Source organism: Aspergillus sydowii, assembly GCF_001890705.1.
Source record: "Aspergillus sydowii CBS 593.65 unplaced genomic scaffold ASPSYscaffold_1, whole genome shotgun sequence".
NCBI classification, from domain to species: domain Eukaryota; kingdom Fungi; phylum Ascomycota; class Eurotiomycetes; order Eurotiales; family Aspergillaceae; genus Aspergillus; species Aspergillus sydowii.
This window is the reverse complement of record NW_024467859.1, coordinates 4,777,161-4,800,452: the sequence shown is the minus strand read 5'-3', so window position 1 is coordinate 4,800,452 and position 23,292 is coordinate 4,777,161. Positions and strand designations below refer to the sequence as shown.

Genomic DNA, 23,292 nt, shown 5'->3' with positions numbered 1-23,292 from the left:
CTTCTTGAAGTGCGCTTACTGACCAACCGGCCATTTCCATCTCGAGTCGCGGTAGATTCCAGTTTGCAAAGCGGGCTGGATAAGTTACTGGTCTTCGAACCCCAGCCACCAAGTACCTGGCATAGGCACTCAAACCTAACACGAAGAACGGCCGCCATATAATTCCAAATCGTTGGACCGGTTACCGGCCTCTGCGAGGAACCATCAGTGTCCAACGATAAACATGGTACTGTCAATGTTGGAGTTCGACAGTGCAAGGAGAGGGACTACCCTGATAGAAATTGTGCCGTTGGGAATCGCACTTTTTGGGAAGAAACCAGGGCGCTTTAACTACCTTTCTTATTCTAACCGCCAAAGATTCCAAATATCGTGTCGTCGGCAAACAGTTCGTCGGGGATACCGCTTAACAAAGAAGGATCCCAGGGTTCCAAGTCGAAGCCCAGATTAACTTCGGGATTCAACAATGGTTGTCCAGCCTCTGTACGCTTGTTATCCCTGGGCGTATTGCTTTCATATACAATGGAAGGGATACTTACCGGCTGGTGCAGGCCAGTTACCAACGGGGCCCTCTGCTTCAATATAATCTGGCACACTTTCAAGGCGTCGCATCAGTGACCTCAGTAGCTTTAGCGGCCGGGTCAAACCATAGCAGCACCCCCTCTGGTACTCCCAGAGTGCAGACCAGAAGAATCGAATACAGCCAACATACTCGTGATTGTCGTGATGGGTATGCTGAAGCATAACCAGAACCGCGCAGTAAGTGGCGTATGATATGCCGTATTGGGCACGCCTCAGGGTAAATGCCTGTTTGTAAGCCTCGACGAGTTTCCAAATACTGAGCGCCGCCTGGATGCATCGTTGGCGAGAAACTTCTGCTGCATCCGGACTTAAAGTGAAGTCAAAACAACCACGGCTGAGGAATGCCTGTTCAGTCAGAATTACCAGGGTCCAGTAGAGGGCGCTACAATTTATAATAAGTTAGCTGCAGGTGAGTGACCGAAGATTGTGGCTGCTTACTGTGGGGTGATCTGGTGCGGTGGAGGTGTGCTGTCGACACTTGGATCGAATCGTAGCCAGGAGGGAAGTTTATGCCGCCAAATATCCAGCTTCGCTGTAACATCTTGTTTGATCTGTAGAAGCGTGGACTCTGACTTTGCTCGACTGCTGACTGAATAAAACGCCTCAATGATATGGCCCGCGATTTCACAAAGTTGAACAAACGCTTGGAATGTGCTGATAGCGCGAGATGGTCGACCACGATACACCGGAATTGAAGCATCCACATGTGCGACAGGGTCAATGTATGGCGTCCACTCTTCCATTTCCTCAAAGGTGTCGAGATAGACCTGTGTTACATTCCCCGTTGTGGCATGCACTGCGACAGGACGACCGAGAAACAGAGACTGTAGTTTGTCGCCAACATATGCAGCCCAATAAACCCTCTTTTTCATCTCCTGTTCAATTGCCGCTTCCTTTGAGGAGGCAGGACTGTCCAGGTGGCACCCAAGGTCAATTACCATCTGGTACCCTATGCCTGACAGTGCCCACCCGGCGCTTTGGTAGCCATATGGAACAAGGCATGCCGCGGCCGTCAGCAAAGCCACGACGGTTGCAATGGTAGGCTTGTCGATATAGTTCGGCAACAAGGCCTTGAAGCGGTCGTAGAAGATCAGTCCTTTGGCGTTGGACTGTTTATTCCCAAAGAAAGGTGAAACTCGGTCGCTATACATGCTACTTTGCAAGAAGATCGCATTTAGGAGGAGCTTATTGACATAGGGCCCATTCCTTATCAGACTGTCCATAATGGCTGGGCGATAGGTGAGCAGATACGACAGGTGCTGACGATTCCAATGCAGGTCAAAGAGATGCATTGCCAAGTCCATAGGGACGCCGTCGAAGTCTATATTTGCTGCAATGCTCGGTGTGGACGACAGGGATAGCTCTTCCTGCCGGCGTATAGCTGCATTTGAAATCAGCTTATCTTTGATAGTCTCGTCCGAAAGAAGTCCAGTCTCAACGTCTCCGATTCTCTGATTTGCCAGAGGGGTGTCTGATGACTGGTCGTGCAGCAGGCTCGTCGCACCATAGACCTGGGGGCCATCATCTGCAAGTCCTGGTTCGGGGGAGTGTGCCTTGTCAATTCCCCTTCTCCGGTTTCCAGACGGCGACAGTGTTATCGGTACTGTCCCTGGAGAAGGCTGCGATAGCCCGAGTGCCTGACTCTCGCCCACAGAAGGTGACTGGGTAAGCGTTTCCAATCGCCCTTGCAACGACTCAATCTTGCTCTGCAAGGTTCTCACGTCGGCCCGTTTGGCACGAACAACTGTTCTCCGTGCATCCTGTGGATAAACACAATCGATGCCCCTCGACTGGCATGTTCCGCACTTCGGCTGCTGCCCATTACATTTCACCTTGCGGCGGCGACAGTTTCTGCAGGTACGGCAGGTAGCAGCCGATGCAGGAGCCCGTAACAGCTGCGGACTGCCTCTGGGCGTGATGTCAACCATCCTGCATCTCGTTTCCTGCATCTCTTCCGCTGCGGAGTTCCAGGTTGGATGTCCGAGAAATGCAGTTCGGCACTTTGAGAGTCCGAGAGTAGCTGAGTCATCGACCCTCCGTCCTTCCTAATCGGGATCGAGGACTGGACTGTATGTACAATACAGTTTACGCCATACTTCGCTATTACCATTACACAACCTTATACGCATATTTCTATGCATATGGGGCAGATACCGTCACCTAACCGAGTTCGGATGTTGAAATGTCCGTATATCTATACAATCGTCTCCAACCCATATCCGTCGGGGTCATGGCGTCTAATTGGAGACATAAATAACTCTCTGGGTGGCATCCTGCTTGAGAGCCAGTGCTCATCCACTTTGATTTTCGACTGTTCTTCTCCATCTTGGTTGCAATCTCCGCCATGGCTTCTACTATTTCCAAAGACGAAACAAGGGCAATGTTCGCCTCTGCTCTATCAGAAATGTATCGCCGTGAGGTACCCCAGTACGGAACCCTCCTTGACCTCGTCTCCGACATCAACAACCACAATTCATATCCAAACGGCGTCAACACTGGCGCCGCGTTGCAAAAGCAGCCGCGCATAGAGGTTGAACGCCACGGTGCAATCCGACTAGGCAAGCCCGAGGAACTGGCTACAATGCGCCGCCTATTTGCCATCATGGGAATGCACCCGGTAGGTTACTACGATCTCACTGTCGCCGGCCTGCCTGTGCACGCGACATCTTTCCGGCCGATTTCGCACGCCAGTCTCTCAAAGAACCCATTTCGAGTATTTACTTCCTTGCTACGGCTTGATATGGTCAGTGAGGAGGGCGGCCTACGCGCCAGAGCCAGAGATATTCTAGACCAGCGGCAGATCTTCACGCCTCGATGTTTAGAATTACTTGAGGAGCTGGAATCAAAGGGATCCTATCCTAGAGAAAAGGCTGAAGAGCTACTGCAAGAAGCCCTCGAGACGTTCCGGTGGCACAAGTCCACCACAGTCGACAAAGACACATACCAAGCCTTGCAAGCAGCCCATCCCCTCGTTGCAGACGTCGTCTGCTTCCGCGGCCCACATATAAACCATCTGACGCCGCGCGTGGTGGACATTGAAGCGGCACAGATTGAAATGCAGAAACGTGGACTTCATGCAAAAGATCGTATTGAGGGACCGCCGGTGATGAAATGCCCGATACTTCTCCGACAAACTAGCTTCCTGGCGCTGGAAGAGCAGATCACATTTTCTGATGGGACGCGCCAGGCCGATGGGAAGCATAAGGCGCGCTTTGGTGAAATCGAGCAGCGAGGAATGGCTCTGACGCCGAAGGGCCGGCGGCTGTATGATGAATTAATGGGACGTTTTCGTCGCAGCGACGATGATAATCAGGGCCAGACGGGGCCATATTCAAGGCCAGGCGATGATATTCTCCGTGAAATATTCAAGGAATTCCCTGACAACTTGGACGTACTCCGTCGGGAAGAATTGGCTTACTTCCGCTACCATGTGCAGACACCATCAGTAACCAGTGATAATAGAGACCTAGACGGCTTGGTCGAAGCGGGTATAATCCAGGTCGAGCCGATCACATATGAGGACTTCCTCCCTATTAGTGCTGCCGGGATCTTTCGCTCGAATCTCGGCTCAATGTGTGCAAACAGCAACGCTGCCAATTCGGATCGCTCAGCTTTTGAGCGAGCATTGGGCTGCACTGTACAGAGTGAGTTTGAGGTTTACGAAGCAATCCAAAAGCGAAGTATAGAGGAATGTTGGGAGATGTTAAAATCCATAAACTAGCTCCTTTCGTCTGTATTTAGCTCTGTCAAATAGTCTTTAACGGTATTAGAAATCCGACAGCAGATTCAAGACATAATAGTACTTCAAAAAGCAAATAGCCGTCTCCCAATACTACCGACACCTATTACATCTGCTACGGCTGACCCGTCGGGTGTGCGGAAACGCGAAGACGATCCGTCGGTTCTTTTAGGGCTCCTCGGACATGCAGCTCGGACATGCCAGTGACCCCCGGCAGACTTCGCCCTCATTGAACACGCCCAGATCGAGGCAACGAGGCTCAAAAGAGCCGGTGCGGACTTCTTTCTCTTGACTTGCAATACTGTGCATACGGCGGGTCCATACATCACGCAGCATGCGGAGTTGCCCATGCTTCATATTGTTGATGCGGCGGTGCAGCGGGTCATTTCTAGGGGAGTTACCACGGTTGGATTGCTGAGGAGTCGGTATACCATGGCTGGGTCTTACTTTGTAAGGCAGCTGGAAGAGAAATATGGGCTAAAGGTTTTGGTTGCTGAAGGGGGGCATGAGACGAATGTCTACAGTGCGCTTTATCAGGAGCTTGCGAAGAATATCTTTCTTCCTGAAACACGGGTTAGGCTTAGGGCTGCTATTGCGGATTTGGTTCGGCGTTTTGCACAGGCGGTAACCCTGGGGTGCACGGAATTTCGGATGTTAGTGGGTCAGGAGGATAGTCCTGTTCCTGTTATTGATACAAGCATAGTTCATGCTGAGGCAGCGGTTGGAGCTGCATTGGATGACGATACGGTGATACTAGAATGATGGTGTACCCCGATCCTATCGACATGTGTTTACGTGTTGTAATTTAGCTCACGATCTTTTCTGCTGCTAAGCCCCTATCGCGATGCAGCACCGGAGCTTTCGGATAGGGAATCCTGTCCAAAGCGTTACTATGAACTTGAAGCTGGTTAGTTATTGGGTATAGAAAATCACTGGGTACATGAAAGGAAAAGCTTTGACAACATGGAGCAACTGGAAGCCATCCTCTTTTCATCAAAGAAGCTCGTGAAGCTCGAGACCTTGGACGACCGTATTCAACGTCCCAAATATCTTTGCGAAAGATGAGTCAGAGCAATAGTGGTCATCATAGCTATAACGGCTACGCCATCGTAGCTCCCTGAATGACTGTATCTTCCGCACAAGGCTTTGATAGCTCCAACCAACGAACGGTGCTGTCGGTCTCGGCGAAAGCAGATCAATTGAATGCATTTCCTTCGTAAGGGCCCCGTACATGATTGAGCTCCACTCAAAGCAGCATCCCCCAATTCCCGTTAGCAGTTCTCCGCGTTTATCATGAAGAAGTCCAACTAGACTGTCGATATTCTCCTGTCTTTGTTTATCGATTGCTTCTGTAATGCTGTCAGAGACCAGCCTGTTCAAGTTCTATCCGTCCTTACCTATGGCTTTAGCAGGAATTGGCAGTCCGAGGTTATTAAACCAACTGGTGCCTCCAGATAGAACAGTCGACGTTGTCTGTCTGAACTGGGCAGGGAGTTGGAAAACCCAGGAAACCAATAACCACAGAATTAGATCTCGAGAGTACGTGTCCGGTATCTTTTCATCCAGATTTTTTATCCATATTGTCGTCCAAATAAACACGCTCTCCTTGCAATCATAGTAATCGACGAGCACCGCGATCTTGGCGAGCATCTCAAGGGTCAGCTTCCGGGGTATATCATAATGCTGCCCATGAATGGCACGAAGAAGGATCAACAACGCTTCGATATCCCACCCCTCGGCGGTAATCTCAACTGAGCGTTCTTTCAAAAAAGTAACACTTTCCTTCCAACCACCAGTGAGTATTTTCTTGAGGACAGGGGAGGCAAGTATTAGATGTTTTGCGGAGACTTGAATGCGGAAACAGGACTCTTCCTCGAGGTTAATTTCGGTTTGCTCTTCACTTTGTTTCTCGGCCGGCCCTTCAACAAGATTCTCTTCAGCACCAGGCTCCTTGCTGGGAGGTTCTTCGGGGACGTGCTCCTCAGTGGTATAAGGGACAGGCTCGGGGAGAGGCTCGGGGACAGGATCTTGGATGGGCTCTGGTGTGAGATGAGCGGTAGTCGACAAAGAACTAGACTTTTTCTTCCGGTCTTTTCTCTTTTTCTTCTTGATGTTTGACCCTGCCATACAGTTTTGCTCAATAGGTTCCGGAGGTTCAATCTCTTCGGCGGGAATCTGGGTATCGTCGGAATGAGAAAATCCATTAACGGGCATATCTTCACCTGGCTCAGCAAAAGGAGCATTCGAATTGCGCAATACTATAATCACCTCGCCGTCGGGGTCGATAATATGAGTTGGGGGGTCCATTATCGTCAAGCAGCCCAGTGAGTCGACAACAGAAGCGCTATCTTGTTCAAAAAGGGTGGGAAGTTAGATGAAAGCGGAAACAGCGAGTAATCGCCTCATATATCAGCTGATCTCAGTACTTTTAGTGAGCGTCTGTTCTTTTGGTTTGCTTTTTACAGTTACGTGTGGCAGGCCATGATTGGCTTCCGCATTGGCAGCGCTTGCATACGGTGCGTTGCCCTTTCCCTATATATTGCCTATATTTAGAATGTTGCGCTCGGAATATACCATTAATAGGCTCTACAACTCCGAGTAAGCCATGAATTATCTCTATTTTCTTTGGATATATTAGCTTCCAATATTCTTCTACAGTTATAGTATATCATAGTACTCTAAAACTAGCCTATAATGTACTTTATACAGTATCTCTACCCTAGAATATCTGATGTCGAGGATTATAGTAGTAGACAGGATTAATAGACTGAAACAAATTAGAGGTATGCTACGACCATATAGAGAGCGATGACGGAGGAATTGTTGCTGATGGCTTCGAAGAAAATTTTCTACTGACGGGAAATTGATGAAGATTAGCTGTTGATGTAAGAGTAAATATCTCTTTCAATTTTAGGCTTGTTTCCTTATGAATATTATCTGAGCCCAAGAGACAGTTACTGTCTTAATAGTTGTATCATTCTTCGAACAAGCCCTAAATCAGTCTTGAATCTACGGAATAACCATGCCACGTCCCCTTCTCTAACGAGGCTTTGTCATTATACGCTTCTTTGTAGAAGGAGGTTCGACGCTCAGCATTCTCAGGCCTTGAGCCAGCCTTACGCAATAGTCGAATAACTTCTTCAAGCGCTATATCACCCTTGGAAGCCCCAACTGTCTCAGTCCGTTGCATCAACGCATCTTCCAGAGGTGATTCACCCCCATAACCTTCAATTTGATGGTTGGCCCCATTGTCCAGCAGCATCTGGACGGCGAAGAGATTCCCGCTTGCTGCGGCGACGTGCAAGGCAGTGCGGCCGTGGTTATCTGTAGCATTAATGATATCTTTTGATGGCCCAATGACGGTGTAGAAGAAGCTCATATCTTCTGGTTTCCCGGCTGCACGATGTAGGAAAGACCGTCCGCAAGGATCCCGTTGCTTCAGTGATTGGCTCAATATTAAATCTACCGTCTTCTCGTGGCCTCCCTGAAACGCCAGCTCGAGGGCTGTATTCTCGAAATTGTTTTCCACGAACCTATTCGCGTTTGCGTTTAGGAGTAACTGAGTAACCGCATGATTCCCCCGTCCAGCAGCTAAATGCAGTGCGGTGTTGCCGCGGTAGTCTACGGTATCGATTTTGGCGGCTCTGTCAAGTAGAGCTTCCACGATGTCTGTATATCCCATCTCGGCAGCGTAGTGGATAGCTGCTCGACCACGGCTGTCAGTCTTGGAAACATCGCTGGCATACTTGAGAAGTAGCTGAAATAGAGCTAAGCCGGCGTGCAATCCACAATGGAGCGCCGATTGACCATCATTATTTGTCTGGGTAGGATCACTCCCAAACTCCAGCAATGCTTTGACAGATTCCGTACGGCGCCCTCTTGTCGCGTAGTGTAGAGGCGTGTCTCCATTGCTATCCTTTAGTAGAACATCGGCTCCACTGTTAGCCAGTAGATATACCTTTGAGGGATCCTGTCCGATAGAAGCATAGTGCAGAGCCGTCTCGCCGTGGTTATCTTGAGTATTTATTGCTTCACCACAATTCTCAGCAAGCGTCTTGAGAAGTCCAGTATCCCTTCCCTTGACTGCGTAATGGAGGGCTGTTCGACCATAACAGTCTACTTGGAAGGCGTCCGCTCCATGCTCCAAAAGCATCAACACTGTGAGAATATCCCCCCTTTCAGCAGCGAAATGAAGGGCCACTTTTCCAGAGCTGTCTGCAAATGAAGTATCAATATTATTTTCCAAAAATCCCTGGACAACTGAAACGTAGCCACATTTCACTGCCTGCTGGAGGCCTCGGGGAAAGTCAATATCCGATTGGCAGGTGTCTATATCGCTTCTACAGGGAATCCTGGATGCAGAGCCCTGTCTATAAACAGCCTTCAGGTGCAGAAAAAAGCAGACAGCTGGAAAGTCTTTCTTGGTGAAATGATAAAGCAACGTATCCTTTATTTCCTCGCTTTCCACCCCTGACGCCCAGAAAATGGCAGTCATTGTGTCATATCGATTTAGCAAATTCCAAAAAGCTTCGTTGTCATTGTTGTTGAAAGCTGCCAGAATGTCCGGCGTCTCCATCTCCAGCAGCAGTCTCGAGAAATCTGAAGACTCGCGATTCCTAGCATATACAGGAGCGTCATATAAATCACCACGGAGCTTCTCTCTCAGCTTCCCGTTCGTTGCGTAGCAAAGGCATAGTTCGAACAGTGCAGCAACCGTAGTAGGGTTTGAGGAGCCTGCTGAAGCAACATGGTATTTCCAAATAAATTCCCTATATTTCTCCTCTTTCGCTGGGGCCCCATGCTCCATGTAGTAGGCTGCAAGGGCTGAAGTATGTTGAAGGGTCTCTGCATCTCTCGGGCCGAAGAGATTTAATGTTTCTTCGTACCGCATTATCATCTCCCACTCCTCGTCGCCTATATCTGAGACCTGGTTCGGCTCTTCAGAGGGCCACTTAGACGCTCTTTGAGTTGCTATGGCTCGTTGGAAGTCTGATTCGCGTCGTGCGTGGATCTCGCGAGCTTCACGGAGGGATGCAGATGCTCGTACCATAATATTGTCTGTATCAAGGCTGACCATACGGCAATGACGGACAACTGACGTGTATTTTTCAATAGCACAGCCAAGATTTCCTAGCCGTAGGTCAACATCGGCAGCTTCAAGAAGCTCAGTTAGTTGCGCCTCGGACTTTGGCCATCGATTCCCCTCAGTCACTAGCCGATACTGCAGGCAGATCTCCCAGACATCTCTCGCCTTCTGAAGCTCCCCCTTGAGACGGCACGCACGCGCATAGAGCGGTGCCACGGAGCCAAAAAGCATAAAGTATCTTCCGTGCGGGGGTTGAATGAGATCTCGAGGAACCGTCGATAAGAAGTTATCTAGAACTGTACTTAATCTGTGGATTTGGCCTCTCATGGCCTCGTCGTCCTCCATTATCCCGTTGCTAAAGTATGTTTTGGCGTTTAGAAATACCGAAGCAGCTGCATTTGCTAATACCTCCTGTCTGGACATCTTGGCCCGAATAAAAGACTGGACCAGGTCGTGAATAACAATAGCATCGACAACGCTATCTGACCGGTCACGCATAAACTTCACAAGGCCAGTGTTCTCAATTTCCCCAAGTGCTGAGGGTAGTCGACTGAAATCGTTCGATATGTCCTCCAGCCAAGTTACTAAGTCCGAGTTCGCATTATCAGATGTTCCTGCGGGATAGTTAGAGGGCTTTCCAGAAACTAGTACTCTGAATGGCACATATCCGGGGCCCAGGAAAACAGCCAAATGCAGAAGCTTCAGGGCGTCCGAATTGCGCTGGCCCAGCGTGTCATGTAACATGTCGAAGACGGCCCAGAGTGTCTGTTCCTTCTCGTATGATCCAATATACGCCCTGGTATGTGTTTTCAGCGTTTCATTCCGAAAACCTATTTCGAATCGCCTGCTGTACTCCTTCATCGAAATAAGGCCGTAAGACAGGAACGAGCCCGCTTGCTCGAGGGCAAGGGGTAAGCCGCCTAGCCTACGAGAGATACTTTTTGCCGTTGCAGTTGCTAGTTGTTCGTTGTGAGAAGACGTCATAGAGTAAAGATAGTGTCAAACTTACTAGACTCGTCGGGCGATTCGATATTTGCACAGCGTAGGATGACCCCAGACCCAGCATCTTCATCAAGGCCTTGTACGTGAATTCCGGGAAACTTCAAGCGCGAATGCAAATGGCATGAAGTCGTGACCAGTACAACATGACCGTGATTACACGAGGGCAGGTATTTTCGGATATCAAACGTCCCATACCAGTCCCAGCCAGTATCACCAACGTACGGGATATTGTCGTATGTGAGAATCCACGATTTATTGGAATCCTGTTCTAGCCACTCGAGCACTCTTTCAATGGCCGGTTTCTCAGGGCAGAAACCAGAGGGTATAAGCCGGGCAATTTGTTCAAACGAGTCTGTTATCACCGAGATGGACGACGCATCGACCCTGAGAATAGAATCATAGTTATCCTTCTCGGTATCGACGTAGTCAAGTGTCAGTTGCGTCTTGCCACATCCACTAATTCCCCAAAGAACAACAGGTTTTGTAAGCTCTCCTGGGAGACTGAAACATTCTCTCATCAGCTGCAGCTCATGCTGACGTCCAAAGACCGTTGTTTTTGGAATTGAAATCTTCATTTTGATACCTGCTGTGGGCTGTTCGCCGCGAATTGTGCCAGGGGTCCAAGTATATAGGAGCTCTTTTGCGTAGGCGGCCGCTGTTGCTGCTGCATACTTCTGCCATGTTCTGTCCTTGTGGGAGTCCGCATAGTCTGATATTCCTCGAATCACAAGGCATGGAAGCTGGTCCATCAATCCTGCAGCTTCCATGTCAAAGCACAAAATTCCGAATTTCTCCGACAGTCGGTCGCGTGTTTTTGCATCTTTCATCACCTGGTTTGCGGACGCTATGAGACCATAATGTATTTCTGGCAGTGCTGATGGTCTTTGTTTACGATCCACAACTTTCTTCACATCGCATACGCCTTCACAGACGGAGCTGGGAGGGCTCTTGTGGGGATAAGATGCGTGGAAGAGAACGTCCTGGTTCTGCCCAGGATAGAGAAAAGATTCATGCATGGTCGGATATGTCTCAGCAGCCATCCTCAAATGTGAAGGCATGTTGTTTTTGCCCATAATATGGTTCGCCTGGAGTTGCGCAGCAGCCTTCAAGAGAGCCTCCGGCGGCTTGTTCAAGACTCCAGTCTGGTGGAATACACCATCCGCCAACGTCTTGCCAAAGTCATACTGGACGACTCCGCCAAATTGAGCAGTTGGTTTACTTACTACGACATCTCCAAGACGAATGTCGTTCGAGGTGCTGGGTGCGCCACCACCAATGCCAACCAAGAGACCGTATTTGATAGACGGGAAAGCAGACAACATCTGTATAGCTGCCGCGGTGGCAGACGTGTTACCGTATACGCCATAAGGTAGACATGTCAGGACAATGTTATGCCCGGCAATTTCCCCCAGGTAATAGACGTTGTTATCATTTTCTCGTACGGGCAGTGGGGTGTGGACATTGTCGAGCATTGCCCGCGCGGCTGCGATCTCGAGCGGCAAGGCACTGATCCAGCCGACCGTGTAGTCATGACATGTCAGAGTCTTTCTCGGACTTGACATCCTGCGAGCTCAATCATCGAGGTTGCTGATGGGCGTGAGGATTGAAACAGGACATTGGACAACTGAGCCCCGCACCCGGGATGTTGGATACGAGATACGCCAAGACAACAGGTTGGGGGCAGAGTATACAGACCACTTACGCTGCTATTGATGGAGCAGACCTCGAAGCCGGTTGGAGAAAAAAGACAATAGACGTTGACAGCAGAAGCAAAGGACTGTAAATCATGCTTCCATCGTGAGGTAGAAACGAAGAGAAAACGCCAGAGCAGAGAATATCCAATCCAACGCCAAATGCATACATATACACGCAGATCTATAAGTACAGTACAGACAAACCGATCGACTCTCATCCAGCTTTTCAATTCCTCATTTACCATCATCCTCCTTCTCCTCCTTTTTCTTCTCCCCCCAAGTCCAAACCTCCCAGATATGGTCCTTGATCAAATCCCCATACCCCCTCCCCTCATCCAACGCCTTCTGCTCCTCCCGTAATCTCCTCTCCTTCCACCCACCCTTCTCATTCCCCATCCAAAACCTATCAAACACACTCCGATCCTGCTCCTTCTGCGCCTTCAACCGCTCCATCTCCTCCCTCCCAACACCTTCCTCTTGCATCCTCGCCTCCCGCGCAGCACGCACCTTGGCCTGGATCTCCCTCGCCTTATCCGAGGGTAGATCCCCACTCCCTAGGAATGAAGGGTTGGGGTTATGCGTACTCGACCTCGCTACCCGGTCCTCAATGCGCTCGAGTATACTGCGCCCCGTGCGCTCGCGGGTGATGTGGTTTGCGGATGCGCAGAACGCACCGGTTAAGAGGACGGTCAGGTGGTCGAGTTTTCGAGGTGGGAGGGCGATGAGGACGGGTGCGGCGACGAGGAAGGAAATTGCGGCGTAGTTTTTGAAGCGCTGGAAGTCGGCTTCGCGGTTTGGGATGGTCGTTTGACTCGCGGGCTGTGGTTGTGGTGGTGGTTGTGGGGTGTCGGTGGACATTTTGGTGGATTTTGGCCTGGAGACCAATTGCTTGCGGTTTGATGTTTGAAATTCCGTGTGTTTTGATGCGGTTTGTCCTGGATGACTGGATAGTGGTTTATTTGGATGCGGTTGGTATGGAGGTGACTTTTTTGCGCGGAGATTGGAAGTAGCGCCTCAGGCAGACACCGATAAAGTCATGTGATATTCATTGGATGAAGTATAGGAATCCATGCGGAAATGATCCAAAAATGATCCAAAAATGAGAATAATTTAATTTACTCTTTTACTCAATAGGATGCGCTGTGTTGAGAAATCTTCTAATACAGTATGTCGGTGACGTGTTCTATGTAACAGTGTTGTCCTTCCAAAGCTTTATTCGGCGGCACTATATATATTTGATGTTTGGTCCTCATACAAGTAACAACTCTTTATTGTTCATGGCGTGAGTAGTGTACAAACTTCGCCAGTTTCATCCAGGACATCTTGACCTTTAATACCAAACTCATCCGGACCGAATGCCTCTTCGTCCAGATTTAGTAGTTCCACTCCTTCACCCTCAAACTCATACTCCGACTGTACTGGGACAACCTCAGGGACAACTTCAGGGACAACTTCAGGCTCGACGACGTTGCTCGCCTCGAACGAGATCGGCTGCGATAACACAATTCCCCTGGTATACTTCTCCTGGACGAACCTCTCCCTCCGTCGTGAGTAATGAACCTTGTTCAGCCGAAACGCGTACACAAAGTCAATGGGCTCCCCAATCTCCTCGCTCTCCTCATTCTTCCAGCTTAACCCAGCCTTTGGACCGAGCTCCAGCCCCGGAACACCAGGACTGATCCCAAGATTACCTTCGCCGCCGGCCCCTTTCCCTTTGGACATGGTCGTCTTCCCCCCATACGCAACCTTCACCCCAGTCACAACATAAATCGACTTCCTGTACCCCGTCTCTTTCAGAAACCTCAAATTCAGCTTCCCATTCAGTGTCTTCTCCAGATACTCATCCCCAGGCTCAAACTTCACTGTCTGGAGTCTGGCAACTTCAACACGCGACTTTCTTTGCCGGTCAAACTGCGCGCTCACATCCCCGCCAAGACCGACATTTGCCATGAATGATCCAAACAGCCCGACCATACCCGAGCGCTCATGCGAGACCTCACGCGTCCAGGGGTAGTTGAATTCAGTCGTGGCGCCGGGCGGGATGGGCAGCGCGGGGTCGAGATATGGTGGGCCTTCTGGGGTGAGCGGGTTGACGATTAGTTTGCCGAGTGTTATTGTTGTGTTGGGTTGTATGTCGGCCGGAGCGAGGATCCATTCTGGCTTGCTAGGCATATTGTATTCGGTGGTGAGGTTGTTGTTTTGATGTGGGGGATGTTGAAGTTAGAGCTCAGTTGCTGCTTCGATGGATGCCCTTCGCTGCTCCATAGTTAGTTGGCTCGTTGGTTGGTGGGTTGTTCGTGTCAATCGCGTTGCAGCGACGATCTCCCTTCCACGCTGTGGCTCTGTTACCGGTAGTCTGTTTACATGCTTGCCTTACCGAGCGGCGAGCCCGATGTTTTATGGCAGTCCCACGCATAAACAGGCGATAAACGGGCTGGTAAGGTATCTTTGCATAAATTGTGACCATAGAATGTGAGCATAATGTGAGCATAATGTTTTGCTGCCATGGCACGTGAACACGCTCCTGCCTAATCGGGAAGGCGACTGATCTCGAGTTTTTGGCGTCTTTTCCCCTTCATCCTCTGTAAAGTACCACTCCGAAGCAAGTGTTCGTGATGAATTCGCTGACATTTTCTGTGTCCAGCTGCATTGAGCGGAGCTGGGGGTTGTGACGTGCCCAGACCAGGAAATCAGGGGCGGGCGGAGCTTGTCCTGCCACGGTCGTCGGTCGCCATCTGCCGCAAAGAGCCTGCTGATCGCATCCATCCAAGCTTCAACTCACCATGGCCGCTAGACTTTCTAGAGGTCTGCTTCAGGCTAATTGCCGCCGTATCACCGGCCTTTCTCTGCGCGCAACACCTCGCGTTGCCATTGCCAGTGCCAGTGCTGGTTTCTCGGCTCGCCGTAATGTCCGGAACACCGCGCCTTGGACCTCCCGCGTCCCACAGGTGAACATCGCCCGGTATGCTCATACAGAGTCTGGCCCATCCACAGAACAACAGGGTGCCATTCCCTCTGTCGTCGAGGTGAAAGGGAATCCCGTCACTGAGAGACACTGGACGAGTCAGGAGTCGCCAGTTGGTAGGGCCCTCAACGCGTCATTGTCAACGTGACCTTGCTAAGAAAAGCAGTGGATGCCTTGATCGAGCCCCAGACTATCCACCATTTCATTGAATTCCTCGCATCTGGCGTTCTGCCTAACGGGAAGAAAACCGGTCTGGCTTTGCTCAATCGAGATGAGATCGACCTTTTCATGGCCCCAAGTGTCGAATGGGCGCCCGCTCCGTTCAACAAGAACGATCTCCCGGCGATCTACAATATGATGAGCCGTATCTTGAGCGTGGAATCCAATGCCCTCTGTCAGGTTGGATTCAATATCCACTCAGTCAAGAATCGCCTCTGGGAGGGTCTTGTTCCGGTCTCCGCTGAGCGCTGGCTCGAGAAGGATCTCAACAACCCCGCCCATTTCGACATTGCACATGAATACTTGACATCCGTGATTGCTGTTTTCGAGTACCTGAACGTAGGGCCGCTCCGTAACAAAATGCGCGACTCATTTAACCGGATGTCGGATGATTTGCAAGCTATGCAGGATGCTCTCAACGCCCGGCGCAAGGCGCAAACTCCCTCTCTCCCCGAGATCAACCTGCCTGCCCTTTGGGTGGAATTCTTCCATGCAAAGTACGAAGTTATGACTAGCACATCCCATTCCTGGGTTATGGCTCGTCTTGCTGAGATGCGGGAGCGTTTGGTGAACAACTTGATGACTCTCTCGCCCGATGATACAGACAGCCCGGAATTCAAGAAGTTTACAGAGCGATGGCAGGCTCTTATCGGAGTCGGTGCAATGGCCGATTTGAACATCTGGATGTTCATGGAAGGGTATAACGGCTACCAGCCCCCATCTGAGGTCGTTGGTGGACTACACCAGCCCGACCTAAAGAACATTGACGTCAACTCCGAGCTCAACAACCTCATGTGGGAGCGGCTCAGAGAGCGCATTGAGGCCCAGGATGAGGCTGCAAAGGTTCAGGGTCCAGAAGTGAAAAGCCTCGAGTCTGCCCGCCGTGAACGCATCTCTGTCACCACAGAAGTCCAGGATGAACTGCGGACCAAGATCCGCGGCACGTCGCCGCCGCAGCCGCCATCTGCAGTTCCTTGGATCCAACTCGTCCTTCGGGGCCAGCAGTCAATCTTGCGACAGCCTGAACCGGAAAGAGTAAAGTTTGGCTTCGGCTTGGCGATTTATCGCTCGGCGTACGACATGTCTGGTGAGCAGTGGGAGACGCTACGCCGGGACGTGGAGGCCCATCTTTCCGCTTGGGGGAACGGTGTGCCGGGGGCCGACGAAGTCAAGCCTCTGTTCAAGTTACACTGGTTTGAGTGTAAGGATCTTGGCGTCGAGTCCAAGGACCCGCTAGTTGCAATAGAGGCCGCAAAAAAGTTCGATTCCTTAACCCTATCAATGTTATCATGAGGTTACTAACATCTCGCAGACACTTCCAAGAAATCCGGAGCTCGAGCGAGTACGAGCGTAAGATTGACGGTTCTGCTTTCCTTCTGGTTGATCCTTGGACAGCAAGATCATATACAAACAAGGATGCCGCCCCTCTCGCGACAGACCCAGGAAACCTCCCGGGTGACTTCCAGCCCCATGTACTCGCCATTGATGCAGACTTTAAACCCAGAGCAACCCCCGAAACGGAAAAGAAGGACGAAAGCGCCAAGGCCGACTCCGAAGCAGACGCGGACAAGCAACCTCCTTCCCCCGAATACCAAGGCCACGTTCGCATTCAAGGGAACCTTGTCTGGAGCGAGCTGTACCCCTTGCTATCATCAAAGTCAGCAGAGTTAGAGCACCTGTGGCCGTCGGCTAGGGAGCACCCAGAAAAGGTCTACACGGGTTTGACTGTACCGAGCCAGGTAGCGCCGTGGAAAGAGCACAATTCTCTGAAGAGGTTTATGGCGGATGGCTTTACGGATTTTCTGAAGAACAAGGATCCCAAGGCCGCTGAGACGCTGGAGCGGATGAGAAAGTCGGGTACTACTAGTCTCTGAGGATGGGTATTTGTATGATTATATAAAGGGGATATGTACGGATAATATGTTACACTATAAATCAAGCCAAGGAATCCAATTCATAGTTGCTCTTTCACTGAGAAAAGGAATCCCGCAAGTGAAAACGGAAAAGCAGACACTGCTGGAACCAAGCCACTCATCACACAATCCTCAACAAATCCGATTGCCGTCAAAGCTAGCATCGCAAACGTCCAAACATACCCAACCCCATAAGCCCAGGAACCTAGCTTAGAGCCACAGAACCTCCATCCAAAATACATCCCCAAATCCTCAACTCCGACCAAAATAGGCTGCAGGAGGAAAAACTCCAACGTGCCCGAAAACCTCAAATCCGGCCGCGCCAATTTGGCCGAAACATAATGATAAACGCCCGAAATGACAAATGCCGTAATAATCTGGATATACCGCGCAGATAACGACCCACGCCGGGCCCCAAAGACTGTATTCGCCATATACCGCGCAGGAGTCTGCAGCAGCCGCCGCATATTCTGATGCCAGACGCGGCCCCAAAATCTGGAGACCGTGTAAGCATCACTCAGATACCCGCAAACAGGCGCATTATCTTCGTATTTCGTCCAGAATAGACCAGATGCAGAACCGACGAAGCATAGCGTCGCGTAGATGAATTCCAGGATGGAGCTGTTGGATACTGCGAAGGATATCACGGCTAAACACCGCTGGGGGAGTCCTCCAAGGTCGTGTAGAGAGATGGTTCCGGCGTTTGTTAGGGTATTGAAAATGAAGGTACTACCATCGTGTATGAGATAGAGCTTTACGAAGCGGAGCCCCAGATGGCGTAGATATTGACCCTTTGATAGGCCCCTTTCGGGACCGGGTGGGATATGCGGAATCGTCCAGTTCCAGCCTATACCGCGGGTTTCGCCCGCGTTTGTCCAGGCCCAAAGGAGTCTTTCTCCTGTTGATAGGGATTGGTATCTGGCTTGCTTTGTCTTTGAGTTTTCTTTCTTGTTGTTGTTGCTGCCATCCTTTGTTTGGCTGAGGGAGGAGGTCCGCCAGTGCTCCTCGTAGGGGTTAGAGAGGATGAAGAAGTTCAGAGCAGAGATGATGCTGAATGTGCCTGTTTTTTGCATCATTACTACCTATTGTGTAGAATCTATAATGGTGATCATGAGGCTTACATATTCCGAACCGATAGTCCTTTGCTGGATTTGTTGGAGGGATGAGGAGGATTACTGAGATGTAGATCCCGAGTTGGACGGCTGCAAATAGTGGCCTTGCCGGTTTAGGGACGTGGTAGGCGAGGAATAGATTAATTGGAACCAGGAGCCACAGGAGTGCGGCGAATTGCTCTCGCTCCATTATGGCAGTGAGATAGGGCTTGGATGTGGAAGCTGGTACGGAGTAAAGGGGAAATGGGGAAAAATATTGTCGGAAGTTGCAGGAATGACGTAACGCGATCGGGAAGATCCGCTTCGCTGAAACTTCACCCCAAGGCATATCTACAGCGGCATCTACAGCGTATTAAAATCAGAACTTCAGCCACGATTACAGGACACTACTTCAAGCCGGCTGGAGAGAGGCTATGGTGGGGGAAAGGATAAAGACCAAAACATGTTCAATTCGGGAATCAGAATCAGAATCAGATCCAGGGCCTCCGGCCAGCGCCGTTGTACTCCGCTTGACGAGACCCACGCTAAAGGCGTCCACATATTTAGACAAATAATGTGCTGATTCGGTGGCTTGACCTTCTTCTCGACTCCAGGTACCAGAGACAGTTGAGACAGTGAGGCGGACTACTCAGCCCTACAGCCTCGGCCGCACCCGGCGTCTGCCCCTGTTGATCGTCTCCTTCCGCCGAGCAAACCGTCGGTGGGAGTCTAGATTGGGTAGTGGACGGAATGTTATAAATCAGGTAGACCAAGCGAAGACTGTTCTCCAGTTCTGGGGGTTTTAACCCGGTCATTATACCTTGGTTCAAAAACTCTGCAGAGGTGCGACAAGATTCAACGGCGGGAAGATTCCATGGTTCTTGAGTCTTGACATTGATAGTGTACCTGGATTAAAAGTAAAAATAGACACCAGATGCTTCAAACCGAAGGATAAGTGGCTGTGAACTTACGTGTCCATGTAGAAAAACGGCAGCAGGCAGCAGGAATAATAAATACGAATTCGATGTCGAGACAAGCCCCACAAGAAAGCTTACTCGAAGCTTGGGAATTCGGCGCTTCTCCACTGCTAATTTGGGACAATGTCGCTGCCTGTCTGGATTCAGCGAAAGCATGAAATTGAAGGGGTACTGTGCAGAAGCGTTACGGTATGCAAGAGCACGGAGGAGATTAATGCATATTTGTAGAATATTTATTAGTTAAAAAGTGATGTCACCCGATCTCTGCAATCGATTCCCTCCACTTCGTCAGTGGCTGGTGGATTGACGCACTAAAGCACAGGGCTGAGTGCGTGGAGCTGAAACCATTGGAGAAATGCAGAACCTGAGCGACATCTCGTGCCGTTAACCGCGCGGCCTGCAAATTAACAAACCCAGCTCTTACCACCGCGTAGTATCAGTTAGCTAATTCTGTCCCTGCACGTAAAGGTATAAAGGGGCATCGCCCGCCTGGCTGTTCCTGTGACGTCTCTACACTATCCGTCAATCATCATACACTGCTCCCTCCGCATTCTCAACTCGCCAAATACTTAGTAACACGCCAAATAATAATACAACAACCAAAATGGTCTCCTTCAACCCCCTCTCCCTCTTCAAGTCCTCCAGGGACGAACAAGCCAACTCAAATCCGACTTTCGACCCAAACACACTCACTATGGTGCAACCGGGGAGTCCCAACGGACCATCCATGAACGCCAACAACAACTCGAACGGCGTTGTTTCCGAACAGCCTGTGCGCCAGGAGCAGATGGGCACGGGTAATGACCTGCACCTGCGTGGTGGTGGCGGCGGTGGGTTCTGCTGCGGGATGTGAGTTCTACCTACCGTTCTTTGTTTGTTATCTTGTATATCTGTGCGGAGAGGCTAATACTCGTTTTAGTTGCGCGGGTCTTGCCTGCTTCGAGTGCTGTGAGATTTGCTGCTAGATATACCGTGATACGTTCATTCGACTCGAGAATGATATAGGTTGAGGAGGGTGTTGTCGTGTCGGTAGTCGGGAGTATCGGTGCCGGGTTGATACGATAAGATGATTGGGTTGGTCGGTTTTATGTTATACCCTGCTTGTATTGATAGATAGCCTCATCTGAAATACAGAATGATTGCATGACTTTCCATCCCAGTCCCCAGTATTGTATGGACTGCAGGGTATTGATGTTTGCTTGTGTGGTATGTGGTTATTCCCCATGCTAACTCCCTCACCAGCCAAAGTTGTCCATATCAACGCCAACGGTGATCTTCTTTTGCAGCTCCAACTTGCCCGCTTCGTACTTGACTGTGCCGTCGTCATTGTATCCCGCGATCTGGACCAATCCACCGCTAACTTCGTCCATAACCTGGGCGTACAAGCTGCTATCCTTGATGTCGCAGCGCAGAGTTACAGATTCCCAGTGGGCGACAAGCGCAGAGGTCGACTTGAAGGTCTTGAGACAACCAGGGCATCTGCAGACTCGACATTAACATTAAGAACAAGAAACATGATAGCGAACTTACTCCATCCGACGCGAACCCTGGCTCTTCGAGAGCACATGTTTTTCGAACCCTTCCTTTGTCGAGCAACGCTTCCCACACGGACAGACATACTCGCCGGTGAAACCATCGAGGAAATTCACCGCGTCAAAGTCCTTGTAAATCTTTTGCAGCACAAGAGCCATATCAGGAGAACCGATCGATCCAGCCGGAGCACCGACGCTCAACGCAGCCGCAGAACCACCCGCAGAATCAGACCCAGCACCCAACGCACCAGAGTACTCGCGCCCCTTTCCTTTCAACACCCCATTTTCCTTGTCGCTACTCTTACCAGTCTTCTTCGCAGCATCCGCAAGCACCATCACACCCATTATATCCTCCAACCCCGCCTCTTCAGTCCCAGGGAGTCCGGGCCAATACTCATCCATAAGGCTGCCAGGTCCTCTACCGGGCTGATTGACCATCGCCTCGCGGTTCCTCTCACCCAGGGTCACCGGTAGCGCAACGCCGCCATCGCCATCCTCGTCTACATCACAAATAGACGGGGTTATAGATGCCTCTGCTATCTCTAACGCCTCCTTTCGCATGAGCTTCTTGGACTGCTCGAACAGGAGCCTCTGCTGGCTGATGGATGTACATTCGCCATTCTCGACGTGATGGACCAAACCTGCGGCGCTGCGGAAGGTGTAGTTGCACCCGCGGCAGGTGAGGTTTTGGGCAGTGCGGTGGTTCTATAACAAAAGCATTGGTAAATGAGTCAAGCCATCATAACACACACACACACACACACACACACTCTCTCTCTCTCTCTCTCTCTCTGTGGGATGAAAATAAATGAGTTAGACTAACCAGGCGAATATGTCTATCTCGACCACCCTCACTTCCAAACTCGATTCCGCAAACCGGGCAGACGATGTGTTTGTTGCTTTTGATCTTGTGGATGAGCAGCTGGTCTTCGGTCTCGCAGTCCAAGTCGCACTTTTCGCAGTATTCGTGGTCAGGGGCTGTGGATTTGTGTCTTTTCATTGCGGCGGTGCTCTGGAAAAAGAACTTGCAGTTGCCGAAGGTGCAGGGGATTCTGCCGGGTGGTTCGTTGGTGGGCAGTTTGGCGAAGGAGGGGGGAGCGAAGGATGATTTGGGGGTTGGAGGGCTCGGCATGGTGACTCGGCCTCTTGGACGGGATATGGGATGGAATTGAGGATGGTGAGATGGCAGAGGCGAGGGTTTAGGTGGAGAGAGGTTTTGGAATGGGAAGTGCGAGATCGGGAGGTGAGTGTCTTTCTGAGGTCCGATACGGAGCACGAGACGGATACGGCAAACGAATGGAATGAAACTTCAGTGAAGTGAAGAAATCCAGACTCGACTCTCTCCAAAGAGCTTTTGAAAAAGACAAATTCATTCACTGGCCCAGTTAAAATAACACATTCTGAGCAACCTATCAGACAACATTCAAATAGTTTTGAAATAGCTATCCAACAACCTGCAAACCGAGACATCTAAAACCTCGAGAATGGCAGCCACTTCCCCCGCAACGTAATAACGGCCCAGTTATTACCCTGCTCATCCGTCTCCTTCTCAACCTTGGTGGAAAACGAAATCGCACTCATAATGCCATCGCCAAACTTCTCATTCAGCACCGCCTTATACGCATACCCGTAGTTCTGCACAATCTCGTAAAGTCGATAGATCAGCGGCTCCCTGGGTGGCATTTCGACGGAGCGGCCACGGTCAGGGAAGCCCTCCAGCTGAGCCTTCAGGGTCTCATGGGGGATCCCGAGGAGGGAAGAAAGCTTCTGGATATCTTCCGGCGAGGCCTTTGCCTGTCCGTAGAAAATCGCGGCCGCTGCGACTTCGTTGCGCCCGATATGCTGGGCGATTCTCTCGAATGAGAGCTGTTTCTGTGCCTTTGCGCTGAAGAGCGTTGCGGAGGCGGCCGGGAGGTTGGGGTGTTGAGTTGTCTGGATATGTTAGTATTATAGTAGGTGAGCTTGGGTTGGGGGTGTTGTACATCGAGAGTTGCGAGAGACATCGTGCTGGATTGCTCTAAGTTACCTAGTTGATAGCTGGAAGATAGAGCAAGGATCAGAATTGGTGGAATATTTGTAGAGGGGCATTGGGCCTTTATAACCGTGACGTTATCAGTTCTCCAACTGGCAGTGCGGGGTAGCTCTCTGCCAGTGAGGGGTCGAGCATTCCATGATTAATTGATTCATTGACTAATGCTTGCTTCAATAATTATTTGGTATGATTAAAGAAGAAAACAATATCAATGACCTGACCATGATTTAAGCGTGGGGATCGCCTGCCGATCAGTGTATCCAGACCTGTCAAGATGTGATGTCAAGCTAACCACGGCATCCTCACAGGCTTAAACTTGATTGAACTCCGCCCAACAGCCGGAACATCCGGACACCTACCAAATGAACAATCGTTTTGAAGAACCATATGTGGGTCATCATCGGTATACGCTGTAGGAACCTACTCGGGTTATATGGACGGCATTTAGCCATGCTCTCTTTGG

At 50.5% G+C, this 23,292-nt stretch overlaps 11 protein-coding genes across 11 annotated transcripts; 3 read left to right on the top strand and 8 right to left on the bottom strand.

The window, feature by feature from the left end:
- Positions 1-344: 344 nt before the first annotated feature.
- ASPSYDRAFT_27062 (uncharacterized protein) lies at positions 345-2,507 on the bottom strand (the record flags this gene model as incomplete). Its single annotated transcript, XM_040844354.1, has 3 exons — positions 345-478; positions 537-961; positions 1,018-2,507. 3 exons carry the CDS (start codon positions 2,505-2,507, stop codon positions 345-347), a joined length of 2,049 nt encoding a protein of 682 aa, XP_040708913.1.
- A 416-nt stretch (positions 2,508-2,923) lies between these two features.
- ASPSYDRAFT_194067 (VOC family protein) lies at positions 2,924-4,300 on the top strand (the record flags this gene model as incomplete). Its single annotated transcript, XM_040843681.1, has 1 exon — positions 2,924-4,300. The coding sequence occupies one exon, from the start codon at positions 2,924-2,926 to the stop codon at positions 4,298-4,300; it is 1,377 nt and encodes a 458-aa protein (XP_040708912.1).
- A 1,011-nt stretch (positions 4,301-5,311) lies between these two features.
- On the bottom strand, positions 5,312-6,625 carry ASPSYDRAFT_85083 (uncharacterized protein; the record flags this gene model as incomplete). The annotated part of the gene is made up of 2 exons (XM_040851465.1): positions 5,312-5,667; positions 5,716-6,625. 2 exons carry the CDS (start codon positions 6,623-6,625, stop codon positions 5,312-5,314), a joined length of 1,266 nt encoding a protein of 421 aa, XP_040708911.1.
- Positions 6,626-9,117: 2,492 nt separating this feature from the next.
- ASPSYDRAFT_372128 (uncharacterized protein) lies at positions 9,118-12,151 on the bottom strand. The gene is made up of 3 exons (XM_040845514.1): positions 10,414-12,151; positions 9,366-10,360; positions 9,118-9,289 (listed from the first exon to the last, which is right to left on the bottom strand). The coding sequence occupies exons 1-3, from the start codon at positions 11,966-11,968 to the stop codon at positions 9,233-9,235; spliced, it is 2,607 nt and encodes an 868-aa protein (XP_040708910.1). The 5' UTR covers positions 11,969-12,151; the 3' UTR covers positions 9,118-9,232.
- Positions 12,152-12,334: 183 nt separating this feature from the next.
- ASPSYDRAFT_140287 (uncharacterized protein) lies at positions 12,335-12,958 on the bottom strand (the record flags this gene model as incomplete). The annotated part of the gene is made up of 1 exon (XM_040841032.1): positions 12,335-12,958. The coding sequence occupies one exon, from the start codon at positions 12,956-12,958 to the stop codon at positions 12,335-12,337; it is 624 nt and encodes a 207-aa protein (XP_040708909.1).
- A 417-nt stretch (positions 12,959-13,375) lies between these two features.
- Positions 13,376-14,272, bottom strand: ASPSYDRAFT_27058 (uncharacterized protein; the record flags this gene model as incomplete). Its single annotated transcript, XM_040844353.1, has 1 exon — positions 13,376-14,272. The coding sequence occupies one exon, from the start codon at positions 14,270-14,272 to the stop codon at positions 13,376-13,378; it is 897 nt and encodes a 298-aa protein (XP_040708908.1).
- A 611-nt stretch (positions 14,273-14,883) lies between these two features.
- On the top strand, positions 14,884-17,158 carry ASPSYDRAFT_85079 (uncharacterized protein; the record flags this gene model as incomplete). The annotated part of the gene is made up of 3 exons (XM_040851464.1): positions 14,884-15,181; positions 15,232-16,543; positions 16,597-17,158. 3 exons carry the CDS (start codon positions 14,884-14,886, stop codon positions 17,156-17,158), a joined length of 2,172 nt encoding a protein of 723 aa, XP_040708907.1.
- Positions 17,159-17,238: 80 nt separating this feature from the next.
- Positions 17,239-18,499, bottom strand: ASPSYDRAFT_27056 (wax synthase family protein; the record flags this gene model as incomplete). The annotated part of the gene is made up of 2 exons (XM_040844352.1): positions 17,239-18,257; positions 18,319-18,499. 2 exons carry the CDS (start codon positions 18,497-18,499, stop codon positions 17,239-17,241), a joined length of 1,200 nt encoding a protein of 399 aa, XP_040708906.1.
- Positions 18,500-19,670: 1,171 nt separating this feature from the next.
- ASPSYDRAFT_39896 (uncharacterized protein) lies at positions 19,671-20,605 on the top strand. Its single transcript, XM_040845978.1, has 3 exons — positions 19,671-20,114; positions 20,185-20,471; positions 20,552-20,605. The coding sequence occupies exons 1-2, from the start codon at positions 19,870-19,872 to the stop codon at positions 20,228-20,230; spliced, it is 291 nt and encodes a 96-aa protein (XP_040708905.1). The 5' UTR covers positions 19,671-19,869; the 3' UTR covers positions 20,231-20,471; positions 20,552-20,605.
- On the bottom strand, positions 20,501-21,929 carry ASPSYDRAFT_140355 (putative C2H2 finger domain protein; the record flags this gene model as incomplete). Its single annotated transcript, XM_040841041.1, has 3 exons — positions 20,501-20,744; positions 20,796-21,292; positions 21,621-21,929. The coding sequence occupies 3 exons, from the start codon at positions 21,927-21,929 to the stop codon at positions 20,501-20,503; spliced, it is 1,050 nt and encodes a 349-aa protein (XP_040708904.1).
- Positions 21,930-22,267: 338 nt separating this feature from the next.
- On the bottom strand, positions 22,268-22,800 carry cyn1 (putative cyanate hydratase; the record flags this gene model as incomplete). The annotated part of the gene is made up of 2 exons (XM_040851463.1): positions 22,268-22,729; positions 22,780-22,800. The coding sequence occupies 2 exons, from the start codon at positions 22,798-22,800 to the stop codon at positions 22,268-22,270; spliced, it is 483 nt and encodes a 160-aa protein (XP_040708903.1).
- Positions 22,801-23,292: the final 492 nt, after the last annotated feature.

Coding starts and splice junctions, on each gene's coding strand:
- ASPSYDRAFT_372128 (XM_040845514.1), bottom strand. CDS start 11,968: ATGTCAAGTCCGAGAAAGACTCTGACATGTCATGACTACACGGTCGGC. Junction 10,361..10,413: donor CGAATCGCCCGACGAGTCTA/GTAAGTTTGACA, acceptor ACGAACAACTAG/CAACTGCAACGGCAAAAAGT. Junction 9,290..9,365: donor TTGATACAGACAATATTATG/GTACGAGCATCT, acceptor AACGAGCCATAG/CAACTCAAAGAGCGTCTAAG.
- ASPSYDRAFT_39896 (XM_040845978.1), top strand. CDS start 19,870: ATGGTCTCCTTCAACCCCCTCTCCCTCTTCAAGTCCTCCAGGGACGAA. Junction 20,115..20,184: donor GGTGGGTTCTGCTGCGGGAT/GTGAGTTCTACC, acceptor TACTCGTTTTAG/TTGCGCGGGTCTTGCCTGCT.